The sequence below is a fragment of the Falco punctatus genome (genome assembly GCF_963210335.1).
Source record: "Falco punctatus genome assembly, chromosome: 6".
Lineage (NCBI taxonomy): Eukaryota > Metazoa > Chordata > Aves > Falconiformes > Falconidae > Falco > Falco punctatus.
In genome coordinates this window covers 67,458,018-67,478,718 of record NC_137585.1, presented here as the reverse complement: position 1 = coordinate 67,478,718, position 20,701 = coordinate 67,458,018, and the positions used below count along the sequence as shown (strand labels likewise).

The following is a 20,701-nucleotide window of genomic DNA, read 5'->3' as shown; positions in this document are numbered from 1 at the left end:
AGGAAGGGAGGGTGGGTCAGGGAGGCCCCGCTGGCAGCCACTGAGCGTGGTCCAGGTGAGAAGGGAATAGCAGTGCTTGTTTTGCTGAATCACATCTCATGTCTTGCACCTCCACTTTTCTTCTGAAGACTCAAGTCATGGCTGCATTTGTATCCATGAGTGACTAGGAGGGGAATATGCTGTCTACAAACACAGCCAAAGCAAACACATCATATGGGGTTTCCATAACAGGGATTCTGCATAGTAGGAGAAGACAGCAGGGTTAGGTCAATCAGATAGTGATAGTTCCCCAGAATACTCTCTGAGACTCCTAAAATTTGAATGTCAGGAACTTGGTGAGCTAGAAGCTGGGTCCCTGAATTTCATTGGCTCTTAAGGATTTCTTTTTCTTCCTCTTATCACTTTGCCCCTTGAAACTATAAACAGCTTTACCATCTACAGAAGCCCTTGTCAAGAACTTCCACAGCTTAACACTGTGTTGTGTGAAATGAATTAAGACATTGTGGGGAAGATTTTAAGACTAGTTAAAGCACTTCACCCTGTAATTTTTTTTTGTTGTTATCAGAATTACAGTTCAAAGTTTGCACGCATGCCATGAAATTTTAGGTAGAAATGCGCTCCTCCCCACCCCTTTGGAGTATGGCCAAAGTTCAGGAAATTAATGTAAAAATTGTATTTAGGGCTTATTTTCCATTTTGAATCTAGCAGTTAATTAGAAATTTCTTGTTCCACATTTGAGTGTGTAATAATTACAAAAACATTGAAAGTAGACCTAGTTTGGTTTGTGTAACCTGAAAGAAATGTAAAACTGACTCATAGAGCAGCATTAAGCATGAGAAAATTCACTCTGAGTTGAAAAAATGGTATTGGGGGCTTTGCTGCTGTTTGGTTTTTAATGATGTTTATGACATTTGGATGGAAAGGAAGAACTGGAAATTCCTTTTTGATGTACAGAACCTAACCTAACTACAGCTTCTAACTGGAAACATTTGATAAATAATAGTAACTAGTTTGAAGTAATAGTTAATCTAATGGGTGCTAAATATTCCACACATTGTGCAAACACAGCAATCATAATCTTTTATCCATGGTGTAACTCCATTGATTTCTCACTAGGGTAAATTAAGAGCGAAATCGAGCACCACCACTCTTTTGGCACTGAATTCTGTGCAAGGTGGATCAAAGTGGTCCCTCCTTTATTTTGCTGCAATTAAAGTGCATTAGCAGAGTTGTGTGTATCTGTTTAACTGCAGTGAGTGCTTTCAGCCTCTTGCTGAAATTAATCCAAACTCTACCCTCATGGATTAGAGTAAACAAGAACTACCAGAAGAGCGAAGGATGTAAGGCCAAGCGTGAATTTTACTCCTCTGTTCTATTAATGTGAAAAGACAATTCCTCAAAGTGCTGGATATGTGATCAAAGTTAAGGGTGGATCCCACTCTGCAAAACCAAATTTTAACATAGGGAGAGTTGATAGCTATGTCTGCAATTGAATATATGAGGTCACTGATTTGTAGCCATGTCAGAAAACCTGGATACGGTCCACCTAAGCGAGCTGCTAAATAAAATATAATGATTTACCTACAAGCAGAACTACCCCAAAGTCTATTTGTATCTTAAATTGCTTGATAATAATAGTAATTTAAAAAATACATCAAAGAAAGACTTGTTTGCTTTCAGACCGAATCTACCTATGGTGGATTTTCCCCCTACGTCACAGTATTTTAAGCTGTGGAGAGACATGCTCGCTTGCAGCTTCTTATGCCAGTGAAAGAGCTGACACCCCCACGCAATGAAGGCTGCCCCACTGCAAGCTACCCTCAGTCTCACACCACCTCAGATATGGCATCTAAATCCTTCATGGACCTACCCCATAAGACTCACTAAGAGCCAATGGTATCTTGGTTGTCAAGTACCAAAGTCATGCTTGAAAATGAAACCACCAGGGGTTTTGAAAAATTTCCCTGAAATCCCTAACAAACCTAGCACTTTGTATTTACTAATCCTTTTAAATGAGCTCACTTGGTTTTGAAGTACACTGGCTTGGTATCTGAAACCAAAATTTATTTAAGAGTTAGAAAATGCTTTAATACCCTTTGCCCTGAAAAAGGAATATACTTGCAGGAGGAAGGATTTTATTATCACAGCTGCGACTCCAGTACATGTATTGACAGTGTTGTTACTTTTGATTCCTAATTGTCCATGGTACGTGAATCATAAAGACACTGACTGGATTTTGGACTTTCAGGTTCAATTCTTAGGAACTTAGAATAAAGGACAGTGTTGTTAAGAGATGAATGAGAAGGAAAAAAAAATATAACTGACCTCATTAGGCCAACTTTTCAGAAAGGAATTTTCTAAAACATTACGGTATTTGAAGTCGTTTGTTGCCTAACAGTCCCCAAACATCTTGACAGGTTTTGACATTACCCAGACTTTTATTTTCACCTGAGATGTTTGGCTTTTTTTCAGAAATAATGGTTCTTTGGAAGATTACTTCTAAAATAATTTTTAAAATCCTAAAACTTCTAAAATTATACTTGTGCAAAAACCAGCATGTGGGCGTTTTGTGTTTGCATTGAGGATATCTGGCTTTCAGTAATTGTCATGATTATGACCATAGGCATATCCCCTGAGCTAACTTCAAAGTAGCTTCCCTGTTTAGCCTGATGTCATTTAGCCCAGTCATTTAACATGCAGGGTCATCAAGGCACAATTAGATGAGGAGCAAAAGCAATTAATCTTTGCTGACCTCCTAGCCAGTGTTGGTAGGCTCTACAAGTGCTTAAGTAGCATTCAAGGCAGCTCAGGTGTGTCTACACTGCAGCATGGTCAATGTTTTGAGCAAGTAGCTGTGCCTATAGAGCAACAGTTCCTTTCCTGCTTTGCTTTTGTTTGAGGAGAAAACGTTCATGAATGGAAAATCTGTATCTTGCTTTTCTGGGGAGCAGCCAGTGAGCAAAAGCTGTGCTCTATGCTGTGCTTGGACCCAACGTTTCCATGCAGAGGGCCATGCAGAGGGTGGGATATGACAGTCTTCCCACCTCATTCCTGCTTGGCCAAATGAATTACATTTGTGCCCTGGGAAAACAATTATCTGTGCTGTTAGTAGTTGGAAAGGTGTTCATGCCTCTGTGATGATATTTAATGAGGCAAGGATGGTACTGGTTATAGATAAGGGAATCTTTTAAGTGACAACTAGCCACAATTTCACTTTCTTGATAACCAGTACCAGTTCTGCTTGTTGAAGATTAACTTTCCAGTACTATCATACAAACAGCTAAGAACTGATGAACTGCTAACTAAATCTGGTATCTGAGTTACTTAATGAATGGGATTTAGCTGGCTGTTTACCTGCGCTAGCTCAGATGCTGCAATTTAGTGTCACACAGCGCCACACTGAGCTAAGCAGGCTCTCCAAGGACATATTACCCAAGGGTAATATACAATATTACCAAAGGTAATATATATATAATTATAGAATATACCCAAGGATAGCTTACAGTGTTTCTGCTATTTGAATTAGCATGTTTAGAAAACATCCTCATTAGCTCAGTCTTTTGCCCTATTATTTTGCCACATTTTAGAAAACCTTGAGAGTTATAGATGTTGTCCTTAAAAACTGGGGGATCATTGTACGAAGCATTGCTTCTGTTATTTCTCCTGAGCACTTTATACCAGAACAAATGGGAAGAAGCAAAGATGTTACCTACTCAAATATTAAGCCAGAGAAATTTCCCCTTAGATAACTGCTTAGTAAAACCAAATCCTGGTCTCTTTTCACCATCATCTATTTCTACCCAATTCATCACACACACACAAATGCTGTGGGTAATAGTTATTGTCTGTGATTTTGTAACAATGTTATGCTTATATATCTGTGAAGTTTGCAGTTAAATATGCGCTATAACCTTTCTTACAAAGCTAAATTCATATGAAGATGTTACAATAATTTTAAAAATATATGAAAACAAGCTTACATGCCTTTCTTTAGCTCAGAGGTTAATATTTCTCATGTTTTATAAGAAAACAACTGAGCAATAGGGATAATCTGGATTCACTTTGGGAGACAAAAAGGACAAGTAATGCAAATAATGAAGGGAAAACAGGTTGGCTCTTAAAATCTAAATGTTTTATGTCTTTGAAATATCATGTGACCCCTTCAATTATTGAAATCAAGAACACTTTAAGGGCTGTCATGTAGCTAAATAGCGCTGACATTAATGAGCTAAAATCTTCTCTCAGTTTTACAGTATAAAAAACATATGCATCAGTATTTTGAAGTCAAAGGAGTCCATGCTTATGCCGGTGCAACTGAAACAAAACATTGGTGCAACATTCCTCTGTCCAAGTATCTGGTTTTAATCAAACTATACACACAGCCCTCAAGTTTTCTTTGCTGCAGTGGAAGGTAGGCAGGAGTGTTTCATTTAAAATGCTTGGTTTACATCATGAGTGCACTAAGAACTGTATATCTTGTCCTAGCTACTTCTAATTGATAAATTGTAATGAAAACATAGTTCCCTGAACTGTGTTTCTGAACTACATGTTCTCTCAGAAACAAAAGTATTGCAGAGGAAAAAAAAAAAAAAGTTACTGTTTTTTTCTCCTTCCAGTAGAGTTCAGTGAAACCTGGTGATTGGCAACTGTTATGATAAGGTAGATGAAGAAGATGAAAGCTAGGGCTGATTGAACAGCTGTGAGAGGCTCTGTTCCAATTGTATTTTGATTACTGATAAGATAACCCTCCCTTTTCTCCCAGTGATTTATCTCATTCAAATTACAATAACACTGAATTGCCATCAACAACAAATGCTGTGTAGTTTCAAGTTTATCTGGCTCATAATGTAGCAAAAACCCAAAGGTGCTGATTACAAAAGTTTTGTTGTTACGTTTGTAAAAATAGATAAACCACTTATTGCACTATGTGATCTCATAGACTTTATAAACCTACTTTTTGTTTCATTTCAGATAAAACTATCACTTTCTGATATTCCAAAGCAGTGTAATTCTAAAATTATGTGAAAGCAGAAGTTTTTGATAATTTTTTCTGTGTCTTTTTTCCTTCTGCTCCTAATATAAAATCAAGAGCTAATTGCTAAAAATAATTTGGAATATTGGAACAGTTTAGATATTACTAAAAGACTGATAGCCTGACCAGTTAAAGTAAAAGATGTAATAAACAAAAGTTTCTACAATTATTTTTTTATTACTATTTTTATTTTTTTCTCAGACAAAATATTAAACAGTGGATACATTCGCTCTCCTTTGTTTTAAATCATTACTCTGTAGAAGTTTGTTCTGACTTAGCTGACATAGACTGTCATCATGATTCTTATATTTTTTTCCTAGAGTGAGTGGCTATATCATTCTCCTCAGTGAGGGCTAGAGCCTAAAGTCCCAGTGATGGCTGATGTGTAGATGAAATAAAGTAATTGAGGTATAAAGCAGTCAGACTCTGAACAGGAGAGAAAAGAAGTTATGCTTCAGGCCATTGGCCATGTTACTAAATATTAGACTTGGGATGGCGTCAAGCTCACCTGATTTGAGACATCCGACAAGCACCCATCTGAGTTAGTTCCTGTCAACTTTTATAATGTATGGAAATACCCCAAGGAAATATCCCACTGCGTGCACGGCAACCATTGTCTCTTCCAGACGGGGAACGGACTCACAAGAGATCTGGTGCCTTTTCCTTGCTTACATCCCTGGTCTTGCCAATCTCTGCTGGCTAATGCCTTGCAGGAAGCTGCCACGATTTCCTGCTGGTCTCTGCCTTTTCCTTAACTGTTTCACAGGGATATGACTTCACCATCTACAGTCAGAGCAATAACATGGGGAAGCTACAGGAGAGGTTGGAAGTGAAAAAACAACCACTTCTTTCCTTGCATGGTAGAATTAGTATCTCATAATCCAGCAAATAATCACTCAGAGTGTAATGACTAGTTTATGCCCAGGATTATTTAGACAGATATACATGCTGATATACAGAACAGGCACAATATGCGTCTGTGTTAGCAATGAATGCATGTGTGAACATGCGGCACCTGATACTCTGCAGCCAAAGTAAAAGCCTGGCGAGAGAAGAAGGAAATGTTCTAGCATGACGTTGTGGGAGGCATGGCTCACAATTCAGCAAAATCCTTGTTTGATGGCATAATACACACTGACTCATCTTTTATCTACTGCTTGGAGATACACAGTGAGATCTTATCGTTGCTGGCAAAGGAATGAAGGTCGAGAATTTTGTGCAACCAGCAACCCACTCATTTGATTCCATGGCATGTTGTGACGAGCAGGACTGCCTGCATAATCCAGACACAATGTGGAGTCACCGGCAATAGGACAGGGCCAGAGCTGAATCCTACTGAGGAAACTGGGAGACATTCCCTCTGATTCTTCTAGAAGTTGATATGACCCCTTTGATCTTTATCAATGAAAATAATCTTGGCTGGCATGTTATTGTGACGCCTACAAGGGGAACACGGGCCAAAGCTCAAAAATTTTCTAACTTGTTACATGGACAGACTCCCTCTTGCTAAAAAGATAGTTGGCCTGGTGGTAGATTAATAAAAAATAAGATGGTTTTCTTTTGTTATGTTCTCCTCTTGACAAACTCTGCTGAAGGAACACAGACGTAAAACAAGGTTTACAGTGGAATACCAATCATGGATAAAGCAAACCTCAGGATCTGCCTGACTGTATTCATCTTAGCTATAGCTGTGGTTTTCTGGCTTATTCTTTAATGAAAGAAAAAGTAATAAAAATAAACCAAATCTACATTCCTTGTACATGCATATCTCCATGGATTGCACTGCAGGAATTTGGCCCTCTGTGTGTATACATACTATTAAATTGCAATTCCATTAGCAATTTAAATAACCATGTATTAAAAGGAAGGCAAAAGCTAGGGACTGGTTTTCTTCTGTAGATTTGCCAGCAGTCTGGCAAAGTGAGTGTTCTTACACAAGCCAGACTGGATCAACAGTTAACAAAAGAAAGACCATGCAGACTCTACAGGAAGGCACATCGGAACTTGGACACTGGCAGAGAGAGTAAGACAGAGCAAGCAAGTCAGGACTGTCAGTTAAAGGTACTTGAAGTTAGTAGGAGAATCTGTCCCACAAGCCTTGGAAACTCAACCTCCAGCTGGCTTCAGTGGTCCTCACGGGTGAAAATTCATTATAATATGGTGGTTTTTTCAAACCGTTAGCTTTGGTCACCTGTAACACTTAATAAATGTGGGAAGCAAGCACTGATAATGAAAGCAATGCAGTCTTTATTACCTCCAAAATATCACCACCCACTCTAAATCTACCTCATACAGCATTTTATAGACAATATTACAGCCATAATGTGCAGTGGTTAGCTTTATAGGGTTCACTCATCCCTGTTCAAAACAAGAGGCATGACTGCATCCGAGGAGGTGTCAAAAGGAACTAAGAAAATGCTCTCTGAGCAATTATGGAAGGAATGGTACTCGGCTGCAAGAACTGGTGGAGTAATATTACCATCTTTGCAATAAAAAATACCTGAAGAAAGCACAGAGGAAGTCAAAAAAGGACTTCCAAGTACAGGTAACCATTACCTGTATGCATAGCTCATGGATATGCCAACCTTTAATACAAACAACAACAACAAATGGAAAAGGATTAGGGTACGTGGCATAGACAGTATTAATTTCAGTGACTTATTGAAGGCATTCATCACTTTCCTCTTATCATTGCAATGCAATCTTTGTTGTAAATCTTGGCTTATTTTAGCACTGACCAGCCGTGTGCCTTGCCAGCATGACTGATTGACGGCTAAGAGAACTGATGGATGACAGTACCCTGTCACTGCCGTTTCTGTCATTCTCTCAGCAACAGCCACTGGCTGGATACTGAAAAGGCACAGGATGGTAAACACTTTGAAACTAATGAATATGAGGAAGTAGAATACTTAATTGGTATTGATTGCGCAAATGCCACTGCTTTGCTCTTCAACAGTCCTTCCCCAAATGTCACATAAAGGAATATGTGTAAATTAGAATAAACAGCAGAGGAACTACAGAGATTATTTAGATTTTCACCTCTTAGTTGTGATGTAGCTCAATCCTAACTAAATTAGTAGTGAATGAGAATTATCAGCACCCAAATGACATTTTTCTCCTCAACCTATATTCTCAACCTGATTCCTGAGAGGGAGAAACCTGATTTCACATAGTTTGAACTACACTGCTTGGAATGTGCTTAGGCCTAATCTTTGGGGCAGTGGGCCATGGGAATCTGGTCGTCTCCTGCAGAAGTCAATAACGGGACAATATGACAGACAGTGCATTAAAACCCAGGAGAAATGTCCTAACCTTAGAGAAGGCAATGAGATTTAGCTTTTAGTTTGACTTTAATTTGCATATTCACAAAAAAACTCACCAGTGTTACCTTTAACGTTGTTGCATGCTCTGAAGAGTCACATAAAATTAAAAGGGGAAAAAAAGTGTATATATATATATAACCCTGCACAGCTACACCTGGTCCTTTTATGTTATACTGTGGAGACATATGAACAGAGGAGATGATGATGTAATTTATTCCTGACCGTAATAAACCTTAGGCTCCATAGTTATGATCTGGCATTTTTCATGAATATTAGAAAGAAAACATCAATCACCATCTGTAGATGTGAATATTTAGAACTGTGCATTAGCAAAATCATATCAGGGTTGTTTTAAACGAAGCAGGTGTGTGCCTAACCAATCTTATTTTCATTTATATCAGTTTTAAATTAGTGTAACATTGACTTCAGCAAACACTTGTCTTTACACTGCAGTCACAAAGGGCAGAATCATACCTATGTGACTCCAAACCAAGAAAGATGAAATAATTACAAAGGCTTTTGACAGCTATATTATAAGAAAAATGATCAGATACAGATGACAGCAAAGCATTTCTAGCCAAGAGAGTTCTAAGACAAGTTAAGCAATCAATCATCTGCATCACTCACTATTCAGTGAGTCGACATTCAACATCTGAATCAGTCATTACAATGTAAAGAGAATTAGTAAAGTCTCTAACAAAATGCAAATAAGTGAACTGGAGGACAATACAGTCAAATTCTAGAACTTGGCAGGAAGCCAGAAGAATTATTTTGACAAGACTGCTTGCGGTGATTTGATTTCTTCTTGTTACATTAAAAAAAAATAAATAAATTGAAAACTTTAGTCTTGAGCAGTATGAGATTAAAAAAGTATTCTGTAATACAAATGGAAAAACATAGAATCAGGAACAATATATAGTGCATACTCTTGACACTTTGCTGTCCTGCTACGCAAATTAACTCTTTTTGGTGCCAGTGAGAGTTTTTCCAAATAAGCTCAAAGAACACTGGGGCAAAACTAGCCTGAACTATATGCAACTCTTCGTGTTATCTTTGTCTTCCTTGAATTTGTTGCCTAGTAATTTTTAACCATTTTATACCAGCGGGCTTCAAAATCCACCTGGTATAAGCAAATGTGAAAAAGAGGTTTAACAACTGTGGGACTACCAATCTGCACGCACTGAAAGTCTGTAGAATCATAAGTACCACTATTATATAGGTCCAAAAAAGCCCCACCTAACATCTTCTTTGTCCTGGTTAAAATAAAAGAAGGGGGAAAAAAGAAGGAAAATTATTTTAATAAGAAAATGAAGCAGAAGCTTCTGTTTTAACAGCAATTTCACCCTGATTTTTATCAGCATGGGCATTCTATCTTACACAGTCTCATTAATTGGAGTAATGGTGGAAAATGGAAGCGATCTTACTGAAAACCAAAAAGTCCTAGCAGGTAGACGCGCTGTCAGGCAAAGCCTAGACATCTAAGCATTTGGCAGCTATTTTGAGAGGAGCCACACGTCCCCTTGGCTTGCGTGTATGGCCCAGCTAACACAGTCCTTAGATGCCTGAAGGACTGGCCATGCCTTCTAGCCATCAGCCCTTAGATCCTGATGTACTTGCTCCCTTTCTCATCTCTCCTCAGGGGTGCAGTGTGAGGAGCTGCACTGGCGTCGAAGGAACTGCTCTTGCTCTTAAAACTGCATGTTCACCTCCGTACATCACAAGGTCGAGGCCTGAACTGTGTCGGATTTGTCATCACGGGAAAAGTTCCTTATTGATGACTGTCTAGTGCAGACATGCCTTGAAATGATAGAGGTGGTTTGGCTTTGGTCCCAATAAGAATGTAGATAAACAGGCATAAAGAAAAAGTGCTTTCACAAAAAATTATACTAATATGGTCTGTATTATCTTACTGGAAAAAAAAATATTTTTAAGCAGTTTAGGGGAAGATGCATGTGCCTTTGTTAATGTTTGTGATTAGCTAAGAGGATTCTGTGGATCCATGTTCTTAAAAAAAATCCTCTCCTTGGAGAGTGCAACGGCTCTGTGTGAAGTTTGAGAACTAGAAGATTATTCTTGAGTTTAAACAGAAGCAAAATTACCTTCTCTAGTTTTAGTCTTGTGGTGGATAAATACACAATTTCAAGCAAAGAAACAACACTCTGTCTGTGTCAGTAAGTTGGGAGGATAATATGTGTAAGTATAGATTGTACATGTTGTTTTATCTCATCAACCAGTCGTTCTTATACCCTTTCTCATAACTTACAGATCTGCATTGAATAGTGTTGTAAGCTGGAAGTAGGCGATTTTGTGTTCAGATGTGTTTTTTATCAGCTGGTCTTCCTCAGGTTTATTCTTGTAAATCTCGCTGAACAAAACTGAACTTTGTCCAACAGTTGATGAGTTACATGGATAGAATTTTGCCACCTAAAACCTCATACAGGCTTTTAATTGATTTCACTGACGTTTTGACCTTTGTGTAGAGCTGAATCTCACAAGCAGTTTGGGTCTGGGTACTTCAAAAAAAAAACACATTTGTGGGCCCAGGTCCATAATGCTTTTGCTGGTTTCTGCTCCGTAAGTACAATTTCCTAACATGTAATCTATAAAAGTCAAAATATCAGCCTGTCTTCTATTTGATCATATTGACAATGATAGTACTACCTTTATCTTACAGAAATGTTGGAATCCAACAATATAATCAATTTCAATGGACTAGCTAATAGCTCCAGTTACCATACCTTCCTCTTGGATGAAGAACGCGGTCGGCTGTACGTTGGAGCAAAGGATCACATATTTTCTTTCAACCTGGTTAACATCAAGGAATATCAAAAGGTACTTTCATTCATGTTTTGTGCAATGTAAACATAGACTTTTAATGTTGCAGAATTGTTATTACTCAGACTATGCCAAGCACAGGTAGTTTGTGAATTATGTAGTAAGTGTTTGGATGTCAGGAATACTGTTACAGTGAAAGCATTTGCTGACTGAAATTTATAATAAGCGTATAACCTATGACGGTACAATCTACAATACTTTTTTCAGACTATGAAAAAGTAAATGATGAGTGAATAATCCATCTATTTTCCAAACAAGACATAATTTCATATTTACTGCGAACACCCCCAAACTATTATGACAGTTTACACAAAAAGGCCTTATTACTCTGTATTTGTTTACAGATTAAAAAAAAGCTGTTTGAGAGTCCGAGAGTTGATTTCTGTCCTTCAGCCCAGCACTTTCAAGGCACTTTGCTTCTGCTGCTTTCAAACCAAAATAGATTTACTATTAATAAAAGAGTACTAAGTCCATAAAATCTTGCCATTCTTGGTGGAGAGTATAATTTTCCAGTAAATATTGGCAACGAATTAAAAGCTGACAATCACTAAAGTGATGTTCTTTTGTTGGAGACTAAATTAAAAAAATAATAATTTTTCATTTATTTTAATAAGACAAAATGCTAAGAAGGTAAACAATGGGATGGATGTTTTATTTGTTATATTAAGTTTTTTGATGGCACATTTTAAAATACAGAGAGTACCCTTTTATGAGAGATATATTGCTTCAATACCCAGGGATTTATTTTTTTTCTTGGTGTTCCTGACCTTTTGCCCATTTGACTATTAACTTCCTAAGATGATAGCAATAAATACCTTGTGTTTTCTGTTCAGAGGGAAGACAGGCTATTCATTTGTATTCTCTAAGGAAAAAAGGATAAAAGGAAAACTGGGTATTTTCTTTTCTATTCTCTTTAGAGCAGCTATAAAGGAAACTAGCTATTTATTTGAATTCTCTGAGGGATTGATAGCTTAATGTGCAAAACATCTGGAATAATTAGAGGAAAGAAGGTGTTTCCATTGCAGAAAACAGCTCTGTAGAATGGGAGGAATTGTATCTTACATACTTACATATTCAGATACCTTTAGAATGCTATTTGAAATTATGTACAAATATTGCTATATTAAATAAAGAATTGTTGGTAACATGGAACTGAATGTTGGCAACAGACGTGAAGAGCAGACTTACAATTTCAACTTAAAAATATAGATAAAAAGGCTTAAAGAATTTAGGTATCTGCTTATTAAAGGCAGGAGAACCACAGAAGAAACTCCGATCAAAATTACAGCACAGCCAGTGCTGCACTTCAGCTCCAACTTCACCAGTTGTAACTTCCACCGTGTAAAAAAGAGCAAAGATTTCTGTCTAAATGCTGATAGCAACATATGACTGCAAAGGAGCACAACTCCAAAAGCCAAACTTCCCAGTCTATTAGAAGTGGTTCAATTTAGCTGACTTTTAAAACAAATTAGAGGGAAATATTGTGCTGTGAGAATAAGGAAAAAGAACACCTAGCCTTTCGTTTTATGGTTAGAACACTGCTTTGAATAGTATAGGAATCTTTGCTCAAAAGTTGAACTGAACTTGAACTGATCCTTTTGGGAGACCTCAGAAGTTTGGCTAATGTTTTTCAACCTAGTAAATTTAAATTTTCACATGTCTTTGCACATTTTAAGCTGAGAATAGAAACAGGAAGTAGCAGGAATCCTTAGAGAGAGAATGTGGTCATAAAATTTTCAGCCTTATTTTATAGACTTAAGATGTTCAATCACTGTTTGGATTTCATTAAGTTTTTAGAAAATTTGGAATTTAAAAACATGGTTGCAAAATGTGTTTTCAAAGGTCATATATAACTTCTCCTTCGACCTCTTCTGTCATCCATATTCATTCTTTTTTCATTTCTTTTTCAGTACTTTGCCTTTTACTTTCTTTTAACAAACTATATTGAACACCAAGGCTGTAATCCAGACTTATGGCCATTCATATTGCATTATCTGAGGCTCCCAAATGAATAGCCTGGCATTTTATGGGAAGATCATGTTTTATTCTATATGTAATTCCTAAAAGCTTTTCAAAAAAACATGAATAATTGACTGTGAGGGTCTCTGGATTTTCTCTGTATGAGGTGAGATCCATTTTCTGCTAAACAAACACTACAGTAAACCCCAGGTTAGATTTACTTGTGTTAGGGTAGCTCTATAGGAACCGCATGAACATTTCTATTTTGATGGTGTGATACTTTTCAAATACTATGGCTTCCTTTTTATTATTTAATTAATTAAATGCAATAAAAAGAGTGAAATAGTAGATGCACTGAAGAGGGAAACACCTCATTTCTGATGCTGTAACTCTAACATGAGATCGCATTTCCCATAGACCCGACTTATTGTTAGTAAGGATCTCCAATTTTTTGCTCTCAGTCCCCATTCCATTACAAACAAAGTAAAAGAACACTCACTTAATGAAGAGTCAACCCTGTTATTGTTGGTATCCGAGATTCACTGCTGAGAATCACAAGACAGACTATATTTCAAGACTGTTTTTACTGTGATTACTAATATCCCTATTTTGCTCCTATTGTTTCATTTATTTGTCATCAGAGTTTATGGAAGAAAAGGAAATAAGGACAAGAGTGGGGAAAAGAGAAACTGGGTAAAGGCACACTGTAGCATTTGGCCTGCAATTTGTGATTATGGAAGCATGAAATAACACAACGTGATTTTTGTTCTGTGTCTTTAGATTGTTTGGCCTGTATCTCATTCCCGAAGGGATGAGTGCAAGTGGGCTGGAAAAGATATTCTGGTAAGTACAAATCTTTTTAGCATATTTTTATTTTATAAAAAATTGTAAATATTTTATTATGTCTTATTGTGCTAATTCTTGAATAATTTTTCCTCCTCTGTAAGGTCACACATTTGATCATAAGTCAGTCTTGAGTTATCTCAGCCTTCTTATTCAAAATAATTAAATTTTGTCTTTGTGACCAAGGTTCTAAATTTATAAATGGAAATCATGCAAAGGAAATAGAATTTATTTACAAGAGAAGGGAGGAGAAACATCAGAATGAGAAATAGTAACCCTTGTATACTTGTCTCCTGATCTTAGGATACATCATATTTCAACCTATTTTTGCCCTGCTCCCGTTCCCAGTCCTACAGTGAGTCCCAAGAAATGCTTTCTCTTTCTGGCATCTCAGTGGAGTCAGTGGGTTTCCCTGAGCATTTTTCCTGCATGGAGTTCATAGCAAGACTGAAGTCAAAGTTGAAGTCAAAGTGGTTTTAACATTCTGCATCCATTGCAGTGCCTCAGGAAAGACACTATTGCATTAGATATAATTTTCTGTACATTTTCCCTTGTTCCTGTGTACATCTTATTCCGTGTTTATGAAGTAGGAGAGACACAGCCAGCAGCCCCCAAATAGTAATCATTCCACACTGATGATAACTTCTTAAGTACAATATGGGAAATGGGAAGGCAGGGCTGAAGAAGGGAAAACAAGATAAAAAATACATGCATGCAGTAAGCCAAACAAATACTTGCATAGCGTAGCCAAATGGGAAATCAGTGATGTTGCCAAGGTATAACTGAGAGTGGAACTTGGCCCCATGTGTATATGCTATTGGCCTGATTTTCAGAGATGATTCTGTAAAATATTCATAATGCCAACCATATGTCTCTAGAGAGCTTCATTTGAATAATTTCCTAGGTCATGATAAAACCAGTTTCATCGTTTTTTGCTTAGGCCATAGAGGACAGTTGTCTTCATAAAAAGCCATTTGCGAACATTAGAGGTGGATTAAGTAAAAAATAAGAAGTATGGGCTAAGCTACATATGTGAAAGGACAGATACATGGGCTTTCTCATTACACATAAATAATACATTTCTATTAATCCATCTTTTTGTTCACAAATAATTTTCAGGAGTGCTTTGCAAGGTGAGAACTAGAATATCTGATATTCAAGTTTAAAAAAAAAAAAAAGGCTAGTGGTAAATGTCCAGGCAAATTAACTAACCTTGCAACTTGATTTTATACTATTATGGTATTAAGTAGATATTTTTATAGCTGGGGTTGAAACCTAGAAAATTAATAAAAGATTCACTCTTTTATTTTGTACTTTATTATGTACTCTTTTATTTTGTAATGAATCTTTTTAGAAAATCACAACCGTAAGGAAGAGTATGTTTTATACGTTGTGCTAGGCTGATTCCAACCCCTTCATTGTAAATAGAGAGACACTATTATTCTGGAGTGAGCTGGGAAGTTCAGGTCCCCGTCCTCTGACTATGGTAAGCTTGAGAGGACTATTTGTGCTGCAACTATTTTATTCACCTTGATTCTTTTGCTTCCTGTGATATTGGGACAGCTATACCTGCTGATCTGGATGAAAGGTGAAGCCTGTACCACACTCCAGTGCAGCGTGTGCCCCTTGCACATTAGCTGCATGCTCTGATCCTTTGTGTGTGCATTAGAAGCAGCACTTCCATGAGCTGGTGGAAAAGTGTAAGCCAGAACAGGAGCAGAGAGCTCAGGATACAGTGCAGCCCAAACTGAGGGTAACAGTAGTATAGCAAAATGTGGCTAAAATCAGATAATTGGTTTTCAGAAATATTTTTTCACATATATGGGTTGTTGGGGGTGGTTTTGCTTTCTTTTTTAAAATTTTTAGAGAGCTCTACAAGTGTAGGTAAGACATTAAAAAAATTTACGAAAAATGTACAGGTTTTATGTGACATGTGTCCAGTTTTCGTAGGCAACTGGAAAGATGGAATATATATTTTGGTGTGTTCTGGTCATCACCTTTAAATATTTACAGCTACCTATTCTTGCCATGAAACAGTGCCTTATGAAATATTCAATGTAACTGCCTTAACTGTAATTATAGATGAAGATTATGGATCATTTAAGAAACTTATTCCTCCCTCATTTATTACTTAAAGCTATTGTCAGTACCTTGGGAGTGGGAAATATAAAGGCCATAAAAATAACTCAACAGACTCTCATTAGAGGGAACAAGAGAAATAGAGGACAAATAGTGTGGCGTATAAACCACGCTTGATTTAATATTGCTTTCAGCATGTACCGCTGCTAAGATATTAGATACTCCTCACTTGTGACGGTTCAAAACTTTCTGCATGACAGTCTATACTTCTGCATTGAGGTCTTTTTTTAAAAAAAAAAAAAAAAAAAAAATCACTTTTTTTAAATTATTGATCTCCCGGGGAAGTCAGTGCTGAAAATGCAAGTCCCCACTAATAGGCCAGGTGCACTGCAGCAGCTGCAGCGCAAGCCTAACCCCAGCTCTGCCCTGCTGCTAACCTCAACTATGACCTCCGAGATTTCCTCTCATAATTATCAGTGGTAATTTACTGTCGTTTGCACTCCTTCAGAGGGATTCCTGATACTGACGCTGTCAGTCATGCCCGTCTCAGCGTGGTCGGTTTGGAGCTGGGGACAGCCCTCGCAGGGTCTGGCAGAGCGCAGCCATCCTGGGCTGGACCCACTCTCCTGGCATCCCTGCGTTCCTTGAGCAGTCATTTTCATTTCTGTTTCTTAAAATGCTTAGTATATGTCGATTAGTTAAGCTTTGCTCACTGTATAGATAGACAAACGTTTTAAAGTATGCTTTGGATCTTTTTTTCTTTTTTTTTTAATATGGGAAAGCTTAGAAAAGAGGCTGAGGGACTCCCCTGGCTATGCAATACTTACAGCGGGACTCTCTGATAGAAGTTAACTGCTATGCTTTCCCACAAAATATAGATTTTTTTTCCCAATAAAATTGTAATTATAATCCTTAATATTATAGTAAGTACCTAATATTACAATATATTTCCATTTCCTCAGTATAGAGTATCACAAGAACCAAAGTAACATTGTTCATGAAAAATTAAAGCCTATAAATAACAAAGAAGATATTTGATTACATAATTCATCTAAAAGAGCAATTCTGTGAGGATTTCTTGCTATTCTGGACTTCAGTCTCTCATTTGATCTATTCTGGTTGCTCTAAGTCCTGTGAATATTTCTCATGATTCCTGACCAGACCTTTGTAATAATCAAAGAAGACAAGTCTTTTCAGAATACTTCTCAGCTTTTATACTGAACTTCCAGTACAGACATGCTGCTAGTCATATCCCTCACTAGTGAGCCTCAATATTTTGGTTTTAAGATCCCACAGGCACCTGGGACCCAGCAGAAACACATGGCAACCTCTGTATTGCATATGGGTTAAATAATAGGTAACTGAGAAAAAAGAAAAGAAAAAAAAAAAAAAAAAAGGTTGCTACAATTCCACTCTGATATTCCTGGGATGTCATAAACCAGCAAAGCAAAGCTTGGGTGATTTGCAAAAGTTACCAGAAACACTAGTTAGTTTTGCAGGTAGGGCTATGGTAGGGGTAGCTTCTTGACTGGAAAGCTAATCTAGTCCTTAAACTATTAATTTACTGTTGGTTTAAACGTTTTGGCTGCTGTTTAGTCGATACAGCTCTGCACTAGGTTTGGCTGAGGCAGCATAGCAGTAGTTCATGTGGTACACAATTGATCAGAGAAACCCCTGTCAAAGGGTATGATAGATTTCTACAACTTGAAAGCTTTAAAGATGTGTTCCTGAAGGGCACCTTAGGAAGTTGTTTTCAAGTGTGATTTTCAAGTGTGATTTCTAATTTATTTAGCCTCTTGTAAAGATCCCAGCTTACATTAAACTGCTGAAATGGTCTCTTCTGGCCTTGACATGTGTAAATCTTTAAAATTTCAATGGGTACTCTAACAAAGTTACATAGGACAAGCTATGTGATGACGGATACTTATATGCACTTTGCATGCTGTATGAAACTTGCTTCTCCCTGGATGTGTCGGGTGAGAAATGAATGTTGATATACAAACAGACACAAAGAGTAGCAAGTACTTTTACATGGTGCCCAGTGAACTTCTACATATTCTCTGTCACGTGAACAAGAAGGTCCATACAGAGAATCACACTTTCGTGTCATTTCCCTTAACAGCTGAAGTGTATCAGCCCGATTGTGTGTGCATTAGCACTGACTGTATTATAATTTATAGGCAACAGACTTCTACTTGGGCTATTTAATTGTCATTATGTTTTACCTAGTTATTAACTCTTACCTGAATTCAACTGTGACTGGCTTTTTTATACTTGATAGTTCTCTTGGTGGTAATTTGGAATCACTTTAGATCAGAAAGCTGTTCCCAGTGAAAAAGCGGCAAGACTCTATGCTACACATGATAGAGCTATATTCTGCACGTGCTTCTTTGTATTTAAATGTGGCTGGCACTTTATTGTTGAGTTTATGGTTCATGCAGGTAGAATCACATGGTTGTAAATTAATTCACCATGTCATTTGTTATGATAATACTTAATTTAAGCCAAAATGTTTGTATGCCATCTTGGTTTATGCTTCCTTTAAAGTTTTCCAGCCCTTCCCTAAATCACAGGAAGATTAGTAATTCCATAGGCTTATAGATCCATCAGTGTGCAATGATTTCATCTGGAAAGAAAGATGAAAAAGGAAAAGAGAAAAAAAAAAAAAAAAGATATGTAACTTAGCAAGTGTCCTTCAGCCATATCTGGTGATACTTTGGAAAAACAAAGTTGGCAATAAATGAGTACTATTCCCTTTAACTCATTTTATTATCGTTGTTGCCTTAGGGGAAATAGAAGACCACGGAGGCAGAAAGTAAAAGTAATTCTTTTCATCTGTTATTGTAAACAAAGATCTGAAGAGGGAATCTGAAAACTAAATATACAATGCTGGCTGGATCTAGAAAGCTGGCTTCTAAATTCATCTGACAGGCACAATTTTTCTGGTTCAATTACGCCTGGCCCTTTGGGTGTGCCAAAGAGAAGCTCATCCCTTTGTGCCAGGGTTCTTCCTTTGGAGGATATCTACAGCCAGATTCCCAGCTTTCCATCCACCACCCCTCACTGCCATCCCCATTTTCTTTCTGGCTCCCTGTCTCCAGCACAGCACTGAAATCCTTGGACAGAGCCTAAAGGCTCAGGACCCTGATCCAGCCTGGGGAAAAGTGAAAGGTGAATGTCCTCTGGGAATAGGGAGGGGTAGAGTGAGCAAAAATCCAAACCAATGGACCCCCGCTGAGGTTAGGGACAGAACTTACTGTCGGTATTACCTACTACAAGAAGAAATGTGACTTTTGAGCCATTTGTAAGACAAATACTGCCACTGCATACGCCTTTCGACTCCATCAGCTGCCCCGGTTAGTATGCTGAGTTCCTTAGCTTGAAAGCTGCTCACTACTCAGTCTCATCCACAATCTTTAATGTGGGCATGATTTCCTACCAAAGCATTTCTTACCGTTGGGGTGGTGAGTGAGACTTTTTGTAAGTAGTGTGCTGCTTTAATATTGCTGCGGCATAAAACTGCATTGCATAGACTACAAACAAAAGAGAAAGGTGGGGGTGGGGTGGGGTTGATGGGGGGTGTGGGATGAAAAAAACCCTACAACCCCTCACTTAGAGGTGAACTGAGCTTAGCAAAAAAATTAAATAATTAAAATAAATACATACATACATACGTATGTATGTTACACTGGAGTCTTTCAAAGTTCCGTGGAGCGCTCAAACAGAATTCCACCCCCAGGGAAATTCTCGTTGTGGTAGCTCCAGTTCTTGGACGGACCCCCACAACACACCCACCAGCATAAAGTTTCATTTATGACTCTGGGTTCAGATGTTGATCCTACAGCTTGTGTTCATTTAGGCATTTGCATATATTTCTTTATATGAACTGACCAAGGCAAATCAGTTACTCTAAGGTCATAACTTGTGTACTTATATAGAGGAAGAACAAAGTTGGCGGTTGTTCATATTTTCATATTTTACCCACTTATGTATCATGGGAATTCATTTGAGTCTTTCAGTGTGGGGAACAAATTGATACAGTTCAAGGAGAAAGCTAATTTTCCAATTTTGGGCTTATTTCTGTTTATAGGTGTGACTACAGAAATTTGCTTCTGAAGGAAACTTAATATTCAGCAGATTTAATGCAGTCTTGCAGAAATGTTTCCTTTCTTTTATATTTTGAAATGCAAAGTCACAGAGTTAGTAAAGGGGAAGTAAAGGAGAAATGAGGAAAAATAATTCCCAAAGTTATGGGGCTTAATGTTCTATCAATAGGTGTCCTCATGAGCCCTTGTTTGGCCTTGGCAAAGTCTAAGAATTACTTTTATTTACAGCTGAGTTACCAGCTGTTGCTATTTCAAATTTATGTTGGGTAATTCCTTGTTGTGATTTATTGCATCCCAGGGTGGACAGAGTAAATGTGTTCTTTGTACATTTCTTTCCAAAGAAATACATTAACTGGACAACTAGTAAAAATGATCAATATGTTTAGTCCTTGTTTCCTTTCAGGGCTTCAGACTGAAGCTCATGAAGTTAGAGAAAAGCCTTTCCTTTGGCGCCAGTCACGTCTCTTTTCTTTTTTTTTTTTTTTTTTTTCCTGAATTTGCTTCACATTCTATTTTAGCAAACA

The 20,701-nt window shown here is 37.6% G+C and overlaps 1 protein-coding gene across 1 annotated transcript in view; it reads left to right on the top strand.

Moving 5' to 3' along the window:
* The window catches only part of SEMA3A (semaphorin 3A), a 177,644-nt gene that overhangs the window by 45,270 nt on the left and 111,673 nt on the right, over positions 1 to 20,701 (top strand). The window contains exons 2-3 of the mRNA XM_080392039.1: positions 11,030 to 11,187; positions 13,930 to 13,992. Coding sequence (XP_080248165.1) covers positions 11,030 to 11,187; positions 13,930 to 13,992 — 221 coding nt within the window. The remainder of the gene's footprint in view (positions 1 to 11,029; positions 11,188 to 13,929; positions 13,993 to 20,701) is intronic.